This window comes from Malaclemys terrapin, chromosome 10, assembly GCF_027887155.1.
Source record: "Malaclemys terrapin pileata isolate rMalTer1 chromosome 10, rMalTer1.hap1, whole genome shotgun sequence".
In the NCBI taxonomy this organism is placed as follows: domain Eukaryota; kingdom Metazoa; phylum Chordata; order Testudines; family Emydidae; genus Malaclemys; species Malaclemys terrapin.
Genome location: NC_071514.1, coordinates 40,771,798 through 40,787,918, shown reverse-complemented (window position 1 = coordinate 40,787,918; position 16,121 = coordinate 40,771,798). Strand labels below are relative to the sequence as shown.

Sequence of the window (16,121 nt, the reverse complement as noted above, 5' to 3'; positions counted from 1 at the left end):
TCCCCAAAGGGGTGCTGTCCCCTGAGTGAGCTGGAGGTGGGAAAGGGATTCCTCCATGCAACATTTGGCCCTCCAGACTTGGTGAGGAGGCAGCAGAGCCTGAGGCTTTCCGACAACTGGAGGCAGAGCGCATCGATGGAAGGGGAGGTCAGTGCCTAGCTACACACTTCCCCCTCCCAGCTGGTATTTCTGCCTTGCCCAGGCTTAATGGGAGCCAGCTGCTCACTTGAGGGCTAGTGTCCTGCTGGAACTGAAAGTGGTGACTGCATCTGTAGGGAGGAGCTGCAGCTGACTACCCTGGTATTCATGTTCCCGGTGACCTGCCAGCAGGTAGATGTCAGTGGAGTGTGTGTGTGTGTGGGGGGGGGGGGGGGGGAGAAGGGGGCGGCAGGGTTAGGTAGGTGGGACAGATCCTGGGGGACTGCAGGTGATGTCTCCGGAGAAGAGCAGATGCTCAAATAGCTCTCCAGCTCCTGCTGAAGAGGACAGAGCCATTGTAGTGCTGTACAGTGACTTCAGCTATGCCATGTGGCTGGGTGGCAGAAAGGCCAAGTAGTGTGAGCGCTGAGGTGACCCATAACAATTGGTATCTTGGGGGTGAGCTTCCAGGGCCATAGGACTGTTGAGGAGTCCTGGTCTGAAGCCATCTGCAGAGTATCCAGGACGTTAATCTCCTGTAGGAAGCCAAACCCATCTGACCCTTTCCCAACAGAGGAGAGCCTGGAGCTGGAGAGCTTGTGTTGCATTGGCTTTGAGAGTCTGGTGCACAATTGTCCTTTTCAATATGAGGTCCAGCTTCTTCCTCTGAAGAAGGCAGTGACTGTTACCTGTTAGCAGTTCTGACTTTCTGCAGAGAATGCAGAGTGGCTCTAATAATTGGCTGGGAACCAACATCTAGTCCAGCATAATGTCCTGCCTTTGCAAGTCTGTCACATTCAGTTGTTACCTGCCCAGTAGGATGAGTGCTCCAGATTCACATAGCTTGGTACCCATGTGGGATTGTCTGAAAATGGGCTTCATTAGTTGCCTAACACAGGCTAGGAATTCTTGGGCCTTCAGAATCTATTGAAAGGAGGGGAAGCCATTACTTCTCCAGCTACAACCAGCCTGCTCAGGCCTAGCTGAATCTCATTCTGACTCCTGCCCAAGTGGTAGATACCTTCCTAAGGCACTGTGTGGATGAGACCTGAATGGTCATTGAAATGCCTCTCTTGAGCAGCAAATTGTGCCCATGCATGCACCAGCCCTGGAAGGTGCTTGGTAGGGAAGAAGTGCTCTCATCACCCAGCTCCTTCCTGCCGCCCCAGAGCCAAGGCTGCTAGGAAGCATGGGCATGTGTAGCAGGTCCTGCACTCCAGCTGGGCCCTAGGAGGCTCTTGCTGCAGACAGGCAAGCTGTCTCCATGCTGCATGTTATGGTCCTAATGCCAGACCCTTCTGGCCAAATGCTTCTCCTTGCATCCTAGCCCTCTGGAACACCCTGGGAGCAGATGGGTTGAGTCAAGTGCCTGCTGCTGCTCAGTGGTGGTGGTGGGCTGATAGTACTTGGCTTTCCTTGGATGTTCACATCAGTGTGACTTCCACTCTGGATTGCCCTGGCCCCAATGGCAGGCAGTGTCAGCTGAAACCACTCCCCCAGTCTCCTGTGTGGCAGAGGGCTCCTTTTGGCTCTTGCTGGGCTCAGCTGGCATCTCCTCTCCCTCTTGTGAAGACCTCAGCCTGCAGGGCAGGGTGGTGGCTGGCATGTTGACCTGCAGCCTGCTGGAAGTGCAGAGGGGTTAAGCTCTCTTGGCAGCTGGACAGCACATTCCTGCCTGCGCTGTGCTGAGCACTCTCAGAATGTCAGGGCTGCAGCTTTTCTGTTGAGGCACAATCTGGAGACTGATTCCACCCTGCAGCTGCCAGGTTGAGGCTGACTCCAGGAGACTTCTCTGGAGCAGTACTGGGGACTGTGAATTCATGCTAGTCCACCGCCAATCCCTCAGCCAGCTAGTCTGACTTTGCACCATGGCCTAGATGCCAATCTCATTACTGTGCACAAGGGGCCTGAGGCTGACAGCTTGGATTTTTTTTGTTAGCAAACTTTACTGTACAGTCCCCTAGAGGCTGCAATGGGTGCCTTTGATTGAACCTGCCTTTGAGAACTACTAAACTAGCTCTAGTCTGTGCAAGGTGGCAAGCAATGCAAAGGGCAGTAACTAGCACCTCTGAGGTACAGGAGTGTACAGGTATGTCTACACTGCAATTAAACCCATGGCTGGCCCGTGTCAGCTGACTCCTGCTAACAGGCTGCTTAACTGCTGTGTAGATGTTTTGGACTCTAGACCCTGTGAGATGGGAGGGTCCCAGAGCTTGTGTCTACACAGCAATTAAACAGCCCCTTAACCCCAATCCTGGGAGCTGCATCACAGGCAGGCTGCAGCTGTCTAATTGCTGTGTAGACATACCCTAGGTGGCTTCCCTGGGCTGGTCATCCTTTTGAGGGACTGTTTACCCATAGGGCTGAGTAGTGGGAGTCCTGTACAGAGAGCAGGTGGAGGATTGGGTTAGGTCAGGTGACTTAAATACCCTCCCACAAACATTCCAATTTCTTCCCACAGGCTGGAGTGAGTCTTCACCTGTCCTAATATTTCCTTGGTCAGAAATCCAGGGACAGGTCTGGCTGGGTTGGAGAGCAGTGGCCTGGCTGGGTCATCTTAGCTCAGCATATAAGAAGCCAGGAGGCTAACATTACAGCTCCCAGGTGACTTGAAGTGTCAAACTGCAGCTTGGATCACTGTCTATTACCAAGGAGTTAAAGCCTCTCTCCGAACAGAAGGACAAGAGGAAAACTCAAATCTTGCACTGCACAATGCAGGGGAAGCACTTGGAGCTGCTGCAAGTGTGAGATGCTGGTTGCTGGCTCATGGGCTATTAGGTGGTAGATTCTCTACCACCTCTGCTGATACAGCCCTGTGCCCTTGGAGAAGACCCTAAAATCTATCCCTGCTGATGCTCTGAAGTGGCAAGTAGCTGTGGTGTGCAAAGCAAACTTGAGGGAACGCTGGTCTCTGCTCAGACAAGGGATGAAGAGCTGGGTGCCCAGAACTCTTCGCTAAATCACATCCTACAGAAACACTTTTGGGCCAAGGAAGCAGCCAAAGCTTCCACCTGGGATGAGGACCCTATTGTACTAGGTCCTGTGCAGACATAGGAATGTGGTCCCTGTCCTGAAGCTCTCCCAGTATGAGTGGGGTGGCCTCACAGAGGAAGACTCAGCAAAGCTCCTGTTTTTTGTTGGAATCATCTCTCCCAATGGCCATGGTGCAAACAAATCCAAAAACCATCATTCACTCTCCTATCCAGTCCATTAGGACTGGAGCCAGCACTGGAGGATGAACAAGTGCCAAAAGTCATTCTATACAGGAGAATCCCAGCTGGATTTGTGTCAAATGTCTAATTGTGAAGGGCTACCTCTGAAGTAGACTCTAGCTAAATCCCATAGCAGGCTCTACTGGAACAAGGCAAAAGCAGCTCACCCTCTGGACTCTGCATTGGTGTCTCTGAAGTCTCTCTAGAGCCTGATCTGATGTGGCTCTAGAAATGACTGAGACAGCAGCATCCCTTTGCTGCCTTCAAGAAACTCCTTTATCCATTCTAGCCTCCCATCACTGGCTAAGGACAGGTTTGAATTTTTCTCCTTTCAGCTGTGCATCTGACTAGAGCAGTGGCTTGGATACACTTGTAGGCCCCCAAAGCTCTCAACTCCATTCGCACTTCCACTTCCTACAATGGCAGAAACCAATAGCATCTTGGGATATACCTACAATTTTCTACCTCCTGTTTTCAGTAAGCTTCCCTGGGAACTGACCATGTCCCTCCAGGAAAGGAGTCTGCCTCAGACTGCCCACTAGGCTGCAGCTCTCTTGATTCTAACTGGTCAGTTTCTCTAGATCATAGGAATGTGGCTTTTCTCCCAGCCCATTTGTCCTTTACACATGAAGATGGCATGCACATCCTTGCTGTATGTCTGTTCTAGCCACAGTCCAAGAAACAATCCTGAGGTCTTCCTCATGGAGGCTCCTGCAGCCTTTCCCACTCCAAGCAGGGGAGCTAGTCTTCAGCAATTCCATCTTGGAGGCAGGTGCAGGCAGTAGTGGCATCTTCTGCCAGGCCAAGAGGGGGCTAGTAGGTGCTCAGAATACACTGCTCCCCTAGGGCTAAAGCTGGTGTCTCTTCCAGCCCTAGTCTGTAGGGGATGCTTGGTATGAGCCTCTGGGTAGCAGGCGAGAAGGTGGATGTCCCCAGTGCTGTGCAGGCCATGTGGGGTTTAAACTCTGAACTGGGCACACTTGCCTGGCTTAAAGCACCTCAAAGCTACTTCAGACTTGTGTGTGGATGCTGGGAGGAGTTAGGGGTGAAACCTGGATAAGAGCCCAGATTATTTCTGCAGTGATGACACACTACTCTCTACTAGAGACTGATCAAGGGCTAGATTTAGGACCCCCTTTGGCAGGGATTGCAGCCTTGTGTACTTTGTACTTGGTCGCTGCCGCCTGGTTCTACAAGAGCCAGTCTCCTCAGCCCCCTGCAAAGGAGGCCCAGCTCAGTTCTAGGGCTGGAGCCTCTCTGCAGCAGAGGCTGCTGGCCTGGGTTAGAGTTGCACTGCACAGTAAATGGAGGATGGAAGAAACTAATTCCAGATGGTCTGGGGGAGGGACAGAGGACATGGAGTATGGGACACTTGTATAAACTCTAGCTGTCCCTGTGTGGAGGGACATTTAAAGGAGGAGGACTCTGAAATGTGACATCACAGTAACTGGCAAGGAGCAGCAGTGACTGGCCCTAATTTGAATCTGTATCTGGATTCAACACCTGTGGCTCACAGGGATTTCCTCTCCCTGGGGCAGTGGGACCAGGAGAGAGCTACTTAAGAGGGAGAGGATAAGCAGCAAGGGAGGGAATTGCCCCAGGTGAAGGCTCTGGAAAGTTAGGCCCTGGTGGCTCACCACAGTAGGACTGCATCTTCCTGAAGAGGATGGGCATGATGGTCTACAAACTTGTCTACACTGCATTGTAAACCAGGTCTGTGGGATGCTCAAGCATAGGCTTGGAAACACCTGGGTTTACAAGTGCTGGACCTGGGTGTTCAGCTGTGCCAACACATCCATACTGCACAACTCGGGTCTTCTGACGCAGCTCAAGCAGCAGAGCTGAATCTACACTGCAGAATGCTGGGGCTTGGAGCCCAGGTCCTGCTGTGACTCAGGTCTGACTTGCCTCTCCCCCAGCAAGGTCCTGAGGGCTTGCTGATGTGAGCCCAACAAAGGGACTGAGGCGGTGGGGTGGGCTCAAACCTGATTCAAGCCCAGGCTTGGTGTGCAGTGTAGACAGTTCCTAATGGGCTGAGGCTTGGAGTTCTAATTCCAGCTCGGACTTGCTATGGCCTTTGTCCTCCCATTGGTACCATGTGGGAAGTGTGACAGTTATTTCCTAGTTGAAACTCGCTCCCCGCTGCCCTCTGGCAATGCCACTTAAGCCAGATCCCCTGGCTGGAGGCTCTGCATCCAGTCCAGAGTCTATGGTAGGATGGGGGGGGAGGGGGGAGACCCTACCATTATACAACCTAGTAGTGCCTGGCATGGCCTCTGCATGCCCTGGGCTGGTGAGCTTCCTGCAGCCTGGGAGGGACTGGAGGGTTCAGGCTTTAACTTTCACCTGTAGATGAGGAGCCATGTCTGAGTGGCTGCCATATTGTGGATGCCAGTTAGCCTTAAAATGAATGAATGCGCGCAACATGAAGTGACCTGAGTGTCAATGACAAGTGGGAACAGAGGCTTTGATTGCAAGCTCAACCAGGGCAGGGATGGTCCTGCTATGTCTGAAGCACCATGCATGTGACTGGCACAAGAAGTCCACTTGGAACTGGACTCATCAGCAGTTTCAAAAGGGGCCAGAGACTAACAGGGCCATTAGCCTCAGTCATCCCACTAGGCTAGATTAGAGGGGCTGTTGCAGGAGAGGAGGGGGGGGACTTCCCCTCAGCCTCTGCTGTTCCTGTCCTGTAACCCACAGCACCCCAGTCTCTGTGGCTGTCAATCCAGCCTCTGAACTCTGACATTGTGATCATAGCAATGCTCTAGCTCTGACAATCTCAGCTGGTTTCAGCTACCACAAAAGTAACTCAGTCCAGGACCATGTGGCTGCCTGCAGTAGCTCAAGTCCACTTCCATTGCATCTCCTGGGAGTGATTTCTTTCTCTTCTCGAAAGAGGGCTGCAGGTGTTATGGCTCAATCAATGCAAAATGCTGTCTTACAGGGCTGTGAAATTCTTGGCCCAATCTCAAACCCCAGACATCCCATCTCCCTGATGGGCCAAATGAGCCCCAGATCCCAATGCTGGGAAGGCTTGGTTCTGAACTGCACTTCTTGGGCTCAAATGCAGCTTCAGTCTGCTCACCCTGCCCCAGCCTGTACCAACCTTTTAAGCTTGAAAGGCTGTTCCTGACTGACCCTATTGCTGCCAAGTAGGGGTGGGGGCAAGGCAGCAAATGTGTCAAAGGAAAGAGCATAAATTCACAGCTGAGCCCCTTGGCCTCTGTCCTCAGGAGGAGGAGCTCCTCCTGTAAGAGGACTGCCCAGAACACCTACGCCACAGGGTGGAAGACTCCTCCAGCTTTCCTGCTATCTAGCTAGATGATGCAATATGCTCAGTGACTATCTAAGCAGGGGGTCTGTCAGCCAGCCCAGTTGCAAACCCCTCCCATCAAGGGGGGCTTCCAGCACAGCCTCTGAATGGCATTTTTCTGTAGCAATCCAGTGGATTGCTGGAAAGGAGTTAATATTAGGACTCCAGTGTCCTACCTGCACAGTAAGACTTGCTGTACACATGGGACTCAGGCAGTCTTGGAATCTACTTTAAGAACTACTGAGTCTGTTCTGGGAACAGCTTGTTCCTTTTGTGGAGAGGCCACAGCACAGGGCAGGTTTACTGCCTGTACCACTACCAGGCCTGGGCTCTCAAAACAACCTCCAGGAAGGTCTGTGCAGCAGGATGGAGGGGTCTGGCTTTTCAGCACTTGGGCTGGAAAATCTCCAGTTATCTTCATCTGTCTGCAGTCAGCCTCATTCTCCCAGCATGCCAACACCCACCTGGCACCCAGAGGTGCACAGTCTCTGCTTGCAGAGCTTTCATCAAACATGGACTAGCTCTCTTGATGCGCTTCCTGTGGCATCCCCCAGCCTGGCCTGCGTGAGAGCCAGCATAGTGACTAATACAAACCACTGCTTTCTAGCATGCCTATTGCAAGCAGCTGGCTGTAAGGGATTAGCTTGGGAGTAACTGGCTTAACCCTGCGCAGGCTGCCGCTACAGCTCTAAACTTCAAGTGAGAGCACCCCCACACATTCCTCAGACTGGAGGTGGAACTTTATTGCAGACTCTTCCAAGGTAACTTCTCCTAGTGGTGTCTCCTAGAGCCTCTACCACAGGGAAGGTGCCATTTGCCAGCAGCCTGGACACAATCATCTGCTCCTATAACTCTGCAGCGTTTCCCTTTGAAATGGACAGTCTTCCTGACGCTGCCATTCTCAGTCCAATGCTATAAGAGGCCCAGGTGCACAGTTCTAGCTCGTCCTTAGCACTGATGCTTGGTAAGTGATGAGGCTGGCACCTTGCAGGGCTATGCAGTGCCAGCTGTTAGCAAGTGAATGGGCATTTAACTAAAGAAACATGGGGCAGGAGTATGGTGCTGCCCTCTAGTGGAGGAATTAGAAGGTAAAGGACCTTCTGCTAACCTGATCTAAATAGACATTCTAGCTTGGTAGTGGCCTGTGCAGTCTCTTTGCTCTTCTCCTGCCAGGATTCTAGCCTCATTTCCCCCAGTGGAGCTGGGATTATCCAGTGACTGTTCTCTGGGAGCTTCCCCATTCAGAGTGGCACAGCCCTTCAGCTCTAGGGGCTGTGTACACTTGGCTTAGGTATGTGGCTTCTCCAAGGGCAGGCTGGGAGATGACCAGCCCAAGGCAGTGGGGCAGGTCACCTTGAGACCCAGGGAATGTTTCTGTCTTCCTTATTTGCTGCATCATGGTAACGCCTTCCCACTTCTGACTGCTCCCAGGATCCTGGGTGCACCCCCTTCTCTAGGGCTGATCCCACTAGGCTGGTGCTGCAGTGTTCTCCTGCTGGGGGAGGAAGCTCTGGGACATCAGGTCTTGATATTGGCCAAGGCTCCCAATCCACAAGTAGCAGCTATCCACCAGGTCATGGCTGTTCCAGAGCACCCCTCCTTGTGCTATGGACATGGTCCTCATGGGAAACTCAGTCACAAGCACCTCTGAGTCCTAGTGACACTTGTCCATATGCCAGTAGCCTTGTCACTGGATCAAATACCCCTGTTAGCAGGCTGGATGAAAGCAGATGGCCAGATGCCTGTTCTGCCCATCTTATTTCTATTTCTATTTTTACTCCAGCAAAAGTTCTCAACTGGCCTCCCAGTTTACTGAGCCAGTGACTGGGAGTGGGGTTGCAGTGCTGGGTCTGGTCCACTTAGTGAAGGGGAAAGCAGCAAGGGGGCCCTGTGACTCTCAGCTGTGCCAAGGGGCATGTCCCCATCTTGTACTAGCTGTCTAAGTTGATGGGGTCAGGCTTGTCCTTCAGGTTTCTCTCCTGGGGGCAGGATTGCAGGCCCTGGTGAAATGGGTGTGTGGGTAGATGTGTGGGCATGCCTTGCCATAGGGAAGGGGGACTTCACATGAAGCAGGGATGCCACAGCAGGTGACCTATCAGTTCCATGTGCCAGGATCACTAGTATAATTACTAAAACAACAAAGAGTCTGGTGGCACCTTAAAGACTAACAGATTTATTTGGGCATAAGCTTTCGTGAGTATAAACCTCACTTCTTCGGATGCATCCGAAGAAGTGAGGTTTATACTCACGAAAGCTTATGCCCAAATAAATCTGTTAGTCTTTAAGGTGCCACCAGACTCTTTGTTGTTTTTGTAGATACAGACTAACACGGCTACCCCCTGATAGTATAATTACTGTGATGTACCCTGCTGGGGTCTTCAAAAATGCCAGATGGCTTGATAACCCCCAGCATCCTTGCTGGTGGCTTGAGCATCTCCTGACTGATCAGTGTTGCTCCTCTCGCGACTATACCCTAAGATTCCTTCCCTAATGCTAACCAGGGCTGCTGGGCATTGGTTCTCTACCTCCTTCCACCCAGAGTCTCTCATGTCCTTAGTTTTAAGGTTTGAGTCAGTGAGAATTTGTGACTAACTTGATGTCATAGCTCTATCTAGATAAGCAATAGGGAAACCCCCTTCCCCTCCCCCAGCTTCCTCATGAGTTGCAGTGTTAGACACTTCCTGTACAGCTGGAACTCAGCAGGCCAACTTGAGAAGCTTTCTATCCCCAAACTCTGTAGCCTGTGCATCTTGTAACAACCTGTGCGCGCCCCCCCATGCTAGTCTGTCTTGCTGTTATCTAATGTACTTGCCCTTAACGGTGACTCCATGAGTGATCTTTTCAGAGGAGTGCATGGCAGTCAGCTGGTGGCTCCCGCTTCCTTCATAGGAAATCTTTCTCCCCAGCTCTATTAGAAGTGGGTGGTGTGAAAGGACCCCCTCACTCTAATGGTGTTGAAGTGTCTCACTTCCCAAACCCCCAGGTAAACTCCCATAGGAAACTGTTGCCAGGGCTTATGATATACAGGCCTAAAAAAGGCAGATCGTTGTGCTTGGAGTCTTAGACTCAAATCTGAGTGGTGTGAACAGGAGTACTCTGGTTAATGATTTGTCAGTGTGTTAAGACAAGGACTATGATGCTGCAGGTTTGACAGGCCCGCTATTGTGGGCTCCTACCAAGATGGCTTCTAACAACTCTGGACGCCAAGCCATGCTCCTGTTGTACTGATGTACTGGCAATGCCAGCCTGTGTGCTCTTGGAGGGGGCGGCTAAGATTGTCCCAAATCCAGACCACTTCCACATCTTGGCTGAACTCCATATTGGCCCCATTCCTAAAGCCAAATCTTAGGTGCTAAATGGCAGGGCCGGCTCCAGCATTTCTGCTGCCCCAAGTGCGGGGGGGGGGAAGCCACAGTCGCAATCGGCAGCAGCAATTTGAAGGGGGGGGGGGGGGAAAAGCCGCAATCGGTGGTGGCAGTTCAGCAGCAGGTCCTTCGCTCCTAGAGGGAGTGAGGGACCTGCCTCCGCCGAATTGCCGCAGGTGCCGCTCCTCTCCCTTGGCCGCCCCAAGCACCTGCTTGTTAAGCTGGTGCCTGGAGCCAGCCCTGCTAAATGGGGGAAGAGGCTCTTAGGCTAAAGGGCCTAAAATGGGAATAGGAGTCTTCTGACTTATCTCACAGTAACTTAAGCTCAACTGGTACAAGAGCCCTTGGTGGTGCTGGGGTCTGGATAGCTGCATGCAGTCATAATGGTAGTAGCAGGCCCTCCTGAGGGACAGCATCCAGGTATTTGGTCTGGAGGCCACTCTCCCCCCCCCCCCCCCATGTGCTGGGTGGAACTGGTGCTCTGTGGTGCAAAGGGGTGTTCAACTCCCAGTCTCTAGTCTCAGTGCGACATGTTATCACAGTAGCAGAATGGCTTTCTCTTCCAGATGCGCTGGTATCCTCCCTCCGAAGCTACCCAGCAAGGATGGAAGTCTCGTCAGTTTTGTTAGTTCTTCAGTAAGTATGTTTGCTTGGAAGTGGGCCTGGGCCAGTGCTGCTATCTGGTCTGGATCCTTGCATTCCTGACCTCCAGGCTGCATGAAAATCTGGCCTGGACTTGCGGTGCTGCCTTGAGTGGGACTTGTATATATCATTATGGAGGGAAGAGTCACTCATCCAGGCAGAGTGGCAAGTGTTCTCAATAGCCCACACCTCTCCTACAGCTTCCTGCTTAGATGATGCAGGGACTGGAGTAGCAGAATTCCCTTTTCTGTCTTCCTCTACTAACTGCATGAGTTCTGGGGCCCTCTTGTTCCCAACAGCTGGTGTGTAAATACACTGACCCCAACCCGAGGACTGCATAGGAAGTTGTGGCCAAATTAATACTAAACATTGGCCTGGATGTGTTGCATTAAGGGTCTGAATGTCAGATCTGCTCACTCAGATTGCAGCTGGCTTGCAGAATCCTTAAAGGTAACGAAGAGTAAGTGTGTAAAACTGAAGATCCTGGTAGTAAATTTTGAGTCCCATCATGCCTGCTGCAAGTCCAGCACAACTATTCTCCAAACCTACTCCTTAACGTGAGTGCCTGGGTAACACTCTCACTTGGACAGAGCTCCAGCACTGCTTAATGTTACCACTTCAGCAGGAAGGAGGCAGCTTGTCACTTGCTGTCTCCTGTGGTGAGGGTGAACACTATCTGCCCTGCAGGTAATCACAATGGCCTGGTAAATGAATTACAGGGCACACTGAGCATTGCTCTTCTCTTATGTTCCAGAGTCTCTTGGCTTGTTTCCTTCTTTGTCTCTCCTGGAGTGATGTGCCAGGGATGAAGCAATGGATCCATCAAAATCCGTTTGGTTTGTGGACACTCTGCAGTAATGTCACATTTCTCCTGGTACAGCCTTGTGGGCTTCCCTGTTAGACTGTGCATCTATCCATACCCAGCTCAGTGGACTGCATTCTGCCTGTCCTCCCCTTCCCTTCCCTTCCCTCCCCTGCCTCCCCTCCTAACCGATTCCCAGACTGAGTTTCTCCTTCCTGCGCCACTGAAGCCTAGATGGAGGGACTCAATCCTGGTGGTAACAGACGGGTTTGTCCCTACCAAGACACTGGTGCCAAATGAGGCCTAGCTGTACAGAGCAATACTCAGGCTGCCTTGCCCTCAACTTTATGCAGCTCTGCTGAAGGAAATGAAAGACAATCAGTTTTGCATGTTTTCTGGCATGAATTTAAAACACTTAACTTGTGTATGTGTGAGTGTATAAGTTTGTTTTAGCATTTGTGTAACTGTAGCAACAGGTCTTGGCCTAACTATTGATCCAGCAAGGTTTTTCATCTTGCTTCTGTGAAGACTTGGCTTTCAAAAATACTATCCTTGTCTCACCCCTCCTCGTCCACCTCCCCCGCCCCACGTTCTCCAGTCCGACCAGAAGATTTTTGAAAAATGTTTGTTTAGAGTACAATGCACTGGGTTTCTTTTCTTGTCTGGTCTCTTCTTTTTTTTTTTTTTTTTTTTTAAAGTCAGGGTTATCTTTTTTTCCTCAGACTTAGATATTTTACAGCTGTTATAACTCTTTTCTCCCTCTCTCCTCCTCCTTCTCCTCCCTCCCCCCACATCCTTCTGATTGGAGAGATTCCAGTGTTGCCAAATCAGCTATCCTTATGGGAATTCAGAACAAAAAGTACGAGTATTTTTGTACTATGTGTAATAAGGAAATATTTATGCATCAAAGAATTTTTGTGTGTTTTTCGTGTGCAATTATTGAAGAGAAACTGTAATCCGGTAAGATAAGTTAATGTTTAGTTAAAAGCTTGAAAGAAGTTTTTTCTGTAACAATGATTCCGTCAGGCGTAGTAAACAAACTGTGCAATTTTTGTTTTTTATTTTAGCATCTTATTGCTTGGTATTGAAGTGCTTAAGTATTATATACAACCATGGCTGTCTTGCTTGTATTAAGACTTCTGAGAATAAGTTGCTATAGAATTGCTGATCCTATGAGAATGTGAAACTGGATAATATATGAAATGCAAAAAATATACCCAGAGGCTGCTGTGACTCTTTTCTGTTGTCTGTGGTCTTTTCTTCTGAGCACCAGAACTCTCAAAGCACCTCAGCCTGAGAGGAGCCCTGTGCCTCCCCTAGGAGGCAGGTCTGCCATGCCCATCGTAGGTAAGGAAAGGGAGGCACCAGGGTTGAGTGACCTTTTCTAAGGTCACAGAGCAAGTCAGTGGCAGAACACAGGCATTCTGGTAGAAACGTACACAATCTCTCTCTCTCTCTCTCTCATGGCAGAAAGTGCTTGGGTTAGTTTGTGCACTCTAACGGGCAGTAGCTTGATTGTTTCTCTGAAAAGCCACAAATTTACCAGCTCTAGAGTGACTTTCTCCCCCTGCAAGCTAGGAGCCTCCAGTGTCTGTCACCAAGTGTCTCCTGGTTCTTGTGATCACATGCTGTGACTGCCTCTCAGCAGAAATCCTCCAGACTGCCCCTCCCAGTCAAATTCAGCATGGGGCGTGCCAAGGCAAGGGCACTGAGTGGGCACCTTTCTAGCCACTCTGGGGCACCCCTGGCTGATGTCTGCAAAGGGTTGTGACCTTGCTCAGTCAGTGACCTGCTCCTTCACTCTCAAAAGCTACTTGAGCTTCACTCAGTGTCAGAGCCTGCCTGCATGGAGATACTTCACCTCACTGCCTGCATTGTCTTCACAGCCCTGCTATGTGTACAGCATGGTTTCTCCTAGGTCAGAGGGACTTCTTCATTCCCAAGCCTCTTCCCCGTTTGGCTTTGCAGGAGAAGCACTCTGTGGCTGAGTGGATGCTTCAGGCTCTGACCTACTTCTAGTTGTTGGGGGTGGGGGTCCTTCCTCAGTCATTTAACATGTAGAGGAAAGCATTGCAAGAGCCTCTTGAAGTGGTAGGATGTTGGCATGTCTGCATGATGTGTCTTCCCCCACAGTCCCTCGTGGGGCCATGCCTGTGAAATGAGTGCCACTAAACTCATAAGGGGAGAGCTGAGGCAGTGGCTTCCGCAAAGTAGAACACAATGGCAGCCTGTGTTCAGTAGGCCCTGGCATGCAAGTATAGAAGTACAGGCCTTACTGAATGTCACCATGTGCTACTGACCAGGTCTTGCCTAGAAGCACTGGCTGAGATCTTTCTTTTGCCCTTCAACCTATCTCAGGATAACTCTAGAGGCCTTGGTCTGTGTAGCTCTGAAGCTTTCAGTCTAGCTCACACCCCAATGAGAGGCAAAAGGAGACATTTCCTCTGCTCGTTGTACATGAGGCCCTCTGCTCTTGGCATGGGTTGGATGAGGTCAAACACTTCCCCAAGCTGCTTGCTGTGTGAAGCCCTAAGATGTAAGCAAAGTGGAGCCTGCCCCTTTCCATCCACCCTTCACCCTCTCCCCTGCAAGTAATTCCTTGGCTTCTAGAAACCTGTACTTCTCCCCTGATCCTTGGTGGCATTTCCTAGGGCTAGAGTAACAGCTGGCCCTAGATATGCTCTCCCAAGAACTAAGGGCTTGAGTGTTGTCCTGGCCAGGTGCTGCTTCTGAAGTTTTCCTGGTTGTAGACCTCCTTATCCAAAGGGCATCATGTAAGCACTTTGCCCCCTTCCCTTGCTCCACATTGCTGTGGGCTCTGGTTTTAGCCTCTGCTGCTGGAGGGGAGCAGTCAATGCCTGGTTGAACTGCTGTCTACCTGTAGCAATCAGATGCAATTTTGTAACCCTGTTGCCCCCTGGCTAGGGGTGTGTGTGTGTGTGGCGCCAACTTCTGCTTGTCGCCACCTCTAAGTTAATCAGTCAGAGGCTTCCATCCATTTTGCTGCCCACTGAGCTCCTACTCATGAGACAAGGCTGCTCTCCGGCCTTCTGCTGAGGCTAGGAAGGGCTCTCCCTTGGCCATTGGAATGTTTTGTTGTTTTTCCTGAGTAGGCTGGGAAAGCAGAGATCTCCATAGAAGGAAAACATCCTCCACTGCTGCCTGTGGTCATACTCTTCCCAGGTACTCATACACTCCTTTGCTGCAGTGAGCTGGCTGGCTCAGCTGCCCAGCCCTTACTCTACGCCATGGCAATGCAGAGCTCCAGAAGGCAAGGTGGGGAAGAGGACATGAGGCTGCAGCCATAGCAAAGTCTGTACAAGGCAGGATTAGTCTAGCAGCCCAGGCCATGTGCTGGCCCCAGCCCCATGTTAGCAGCTGCTCACTTCAACCTTTACTGCTGGCCCAGCCATTGAACACTGACTCAGGTGTGACCTACAGCTCGACTAGCTCAAGATCTTAGCCAAAAGCGGAGCTGCTGGAGCAGAAGAGACCCAGCCCACCCTGGTTGCTCTGGGATTCCAGCTACTAAGGGCTCATGCTCTGATCAGCTGCCAAGAGGGGCTCAGCTGGAAGGCTTCCACCCCTGTGTTGCTGTGCTCCTGACTTGGGGAGCAGTGTGTGCTGGGTGACTGGCTCTTTGCAGCAAGGTTCAGCTTGCTCTCCCCGCTGTCACCTGGCAGACCCCTTCAGTGTTCAATATTTCCCATCCATGCGCAGAAGCCAGCTGGGTGAGCGCTCTAGGAGCTAGCAAGGGTGGGGCCAGTCCTGCATGGTGGGCTTCCGGTCAACACCAGCTCTTGCTGTTAAGCTGGCAGAATGGGCAGCCCTCCCCCTCTGCCTGCACAGGCTCAGGGCCACTCTGGGGGCCAATGAAACATCATGCCGAGCTCTGAACCAAGAGGCGTGTTCCTATGAATAAATGATGAAATAGCCAGGCATGCGGAAGCGATCACTCCAGATCCTTTCGGCTGGAGGAGAAACAGGCCCCGCAGTTGATAGGGTGTGGGGGGGGGAGGGGTGGCCTTGCTCACCTCAGGCTGTATGGGACTTACAAGCCTAGCTGTGAGCCAGTTCCCAGCTGCAGGATGGTTGCTCTGGGGTAGCTGCGTGCAGCTGGACCAGCTCCTTTCCTTGCTCCTGGAACTACTAGAATCCCATGCTAGGATGGGCCTGTGGGGGGGGGGGGGGCAGCCAAGATGCCCCATAGTGTCCCAGCAACAGTGGTGTGGGGCAAAAGGAGGCCGCCTGTTTTGTGAGTTAGCCACTGGTGCGGTGGTGTAGCTGGCTGGGGTTGGTCGCCCTTCCTCTTTGCTCTGGCATGGCTCAGTGATGAGTGGAGTGGCAGGTGGTTAGCCCCAGCAGGGGCAGCAGTTAGTGGCTCTGGGTATCTTCATTGCTAGAGCACAGGGATAGTGTCACCACTACTAGCCCGAGCTGGGAGGGAGCATTTAATGGCTGGCCACAGGAGGGGAGGGGAGGAGACTGGACCCTCCTGGCCTTTAGCTGGGCTGGCTCCTGCTGTGGGCCCTACGCTGCCCTTGAGTGGCTCTAGGTGGCTCTGTGCAGTCCTCTGGCTGAGATGCCCCCTGTGCCGGCAACCTTGGTACCCAGAGGGCTGTGTGATGGCTCTGATCTCACAACCA

At 51.7% G+C, this 16,121-nt stretch overlaps 1 protein-coding gene across 2 annotated transcripts in view; it reads left to right on the top strand.

The window, feature by feature from the left end:
* Positions 1-12,713, top strand: part of RBPMS2 (RNA binding protein, mRNA processing factor 2) — a 48,531-nt gene extending 35,818 nt beyond the window's left edge. The window contains exons 7-8 of one of the 2 annotated variants that reach the window (XM_054042046.1): positions 10,598-10,667; positions 11,428-12,713. In XM_054042046.1, coding sequence (XP_053898021.1) covers positions 10,598-10,660 — 63 coding nt within the window. In that variant the 3' untranslated portion in view covers positions 10,661-10,667; positions 11,428-12,713. Of the gene's footprint in view, positions 1-10,597; positions 10,668-11,427 lie in introns of those variants that run through there. The other variant, XR_008446467.1, reaches the window with a different exon arrangement.
* Positions 12,714-16,121: the final 3,408 nt, after the last annotated feature.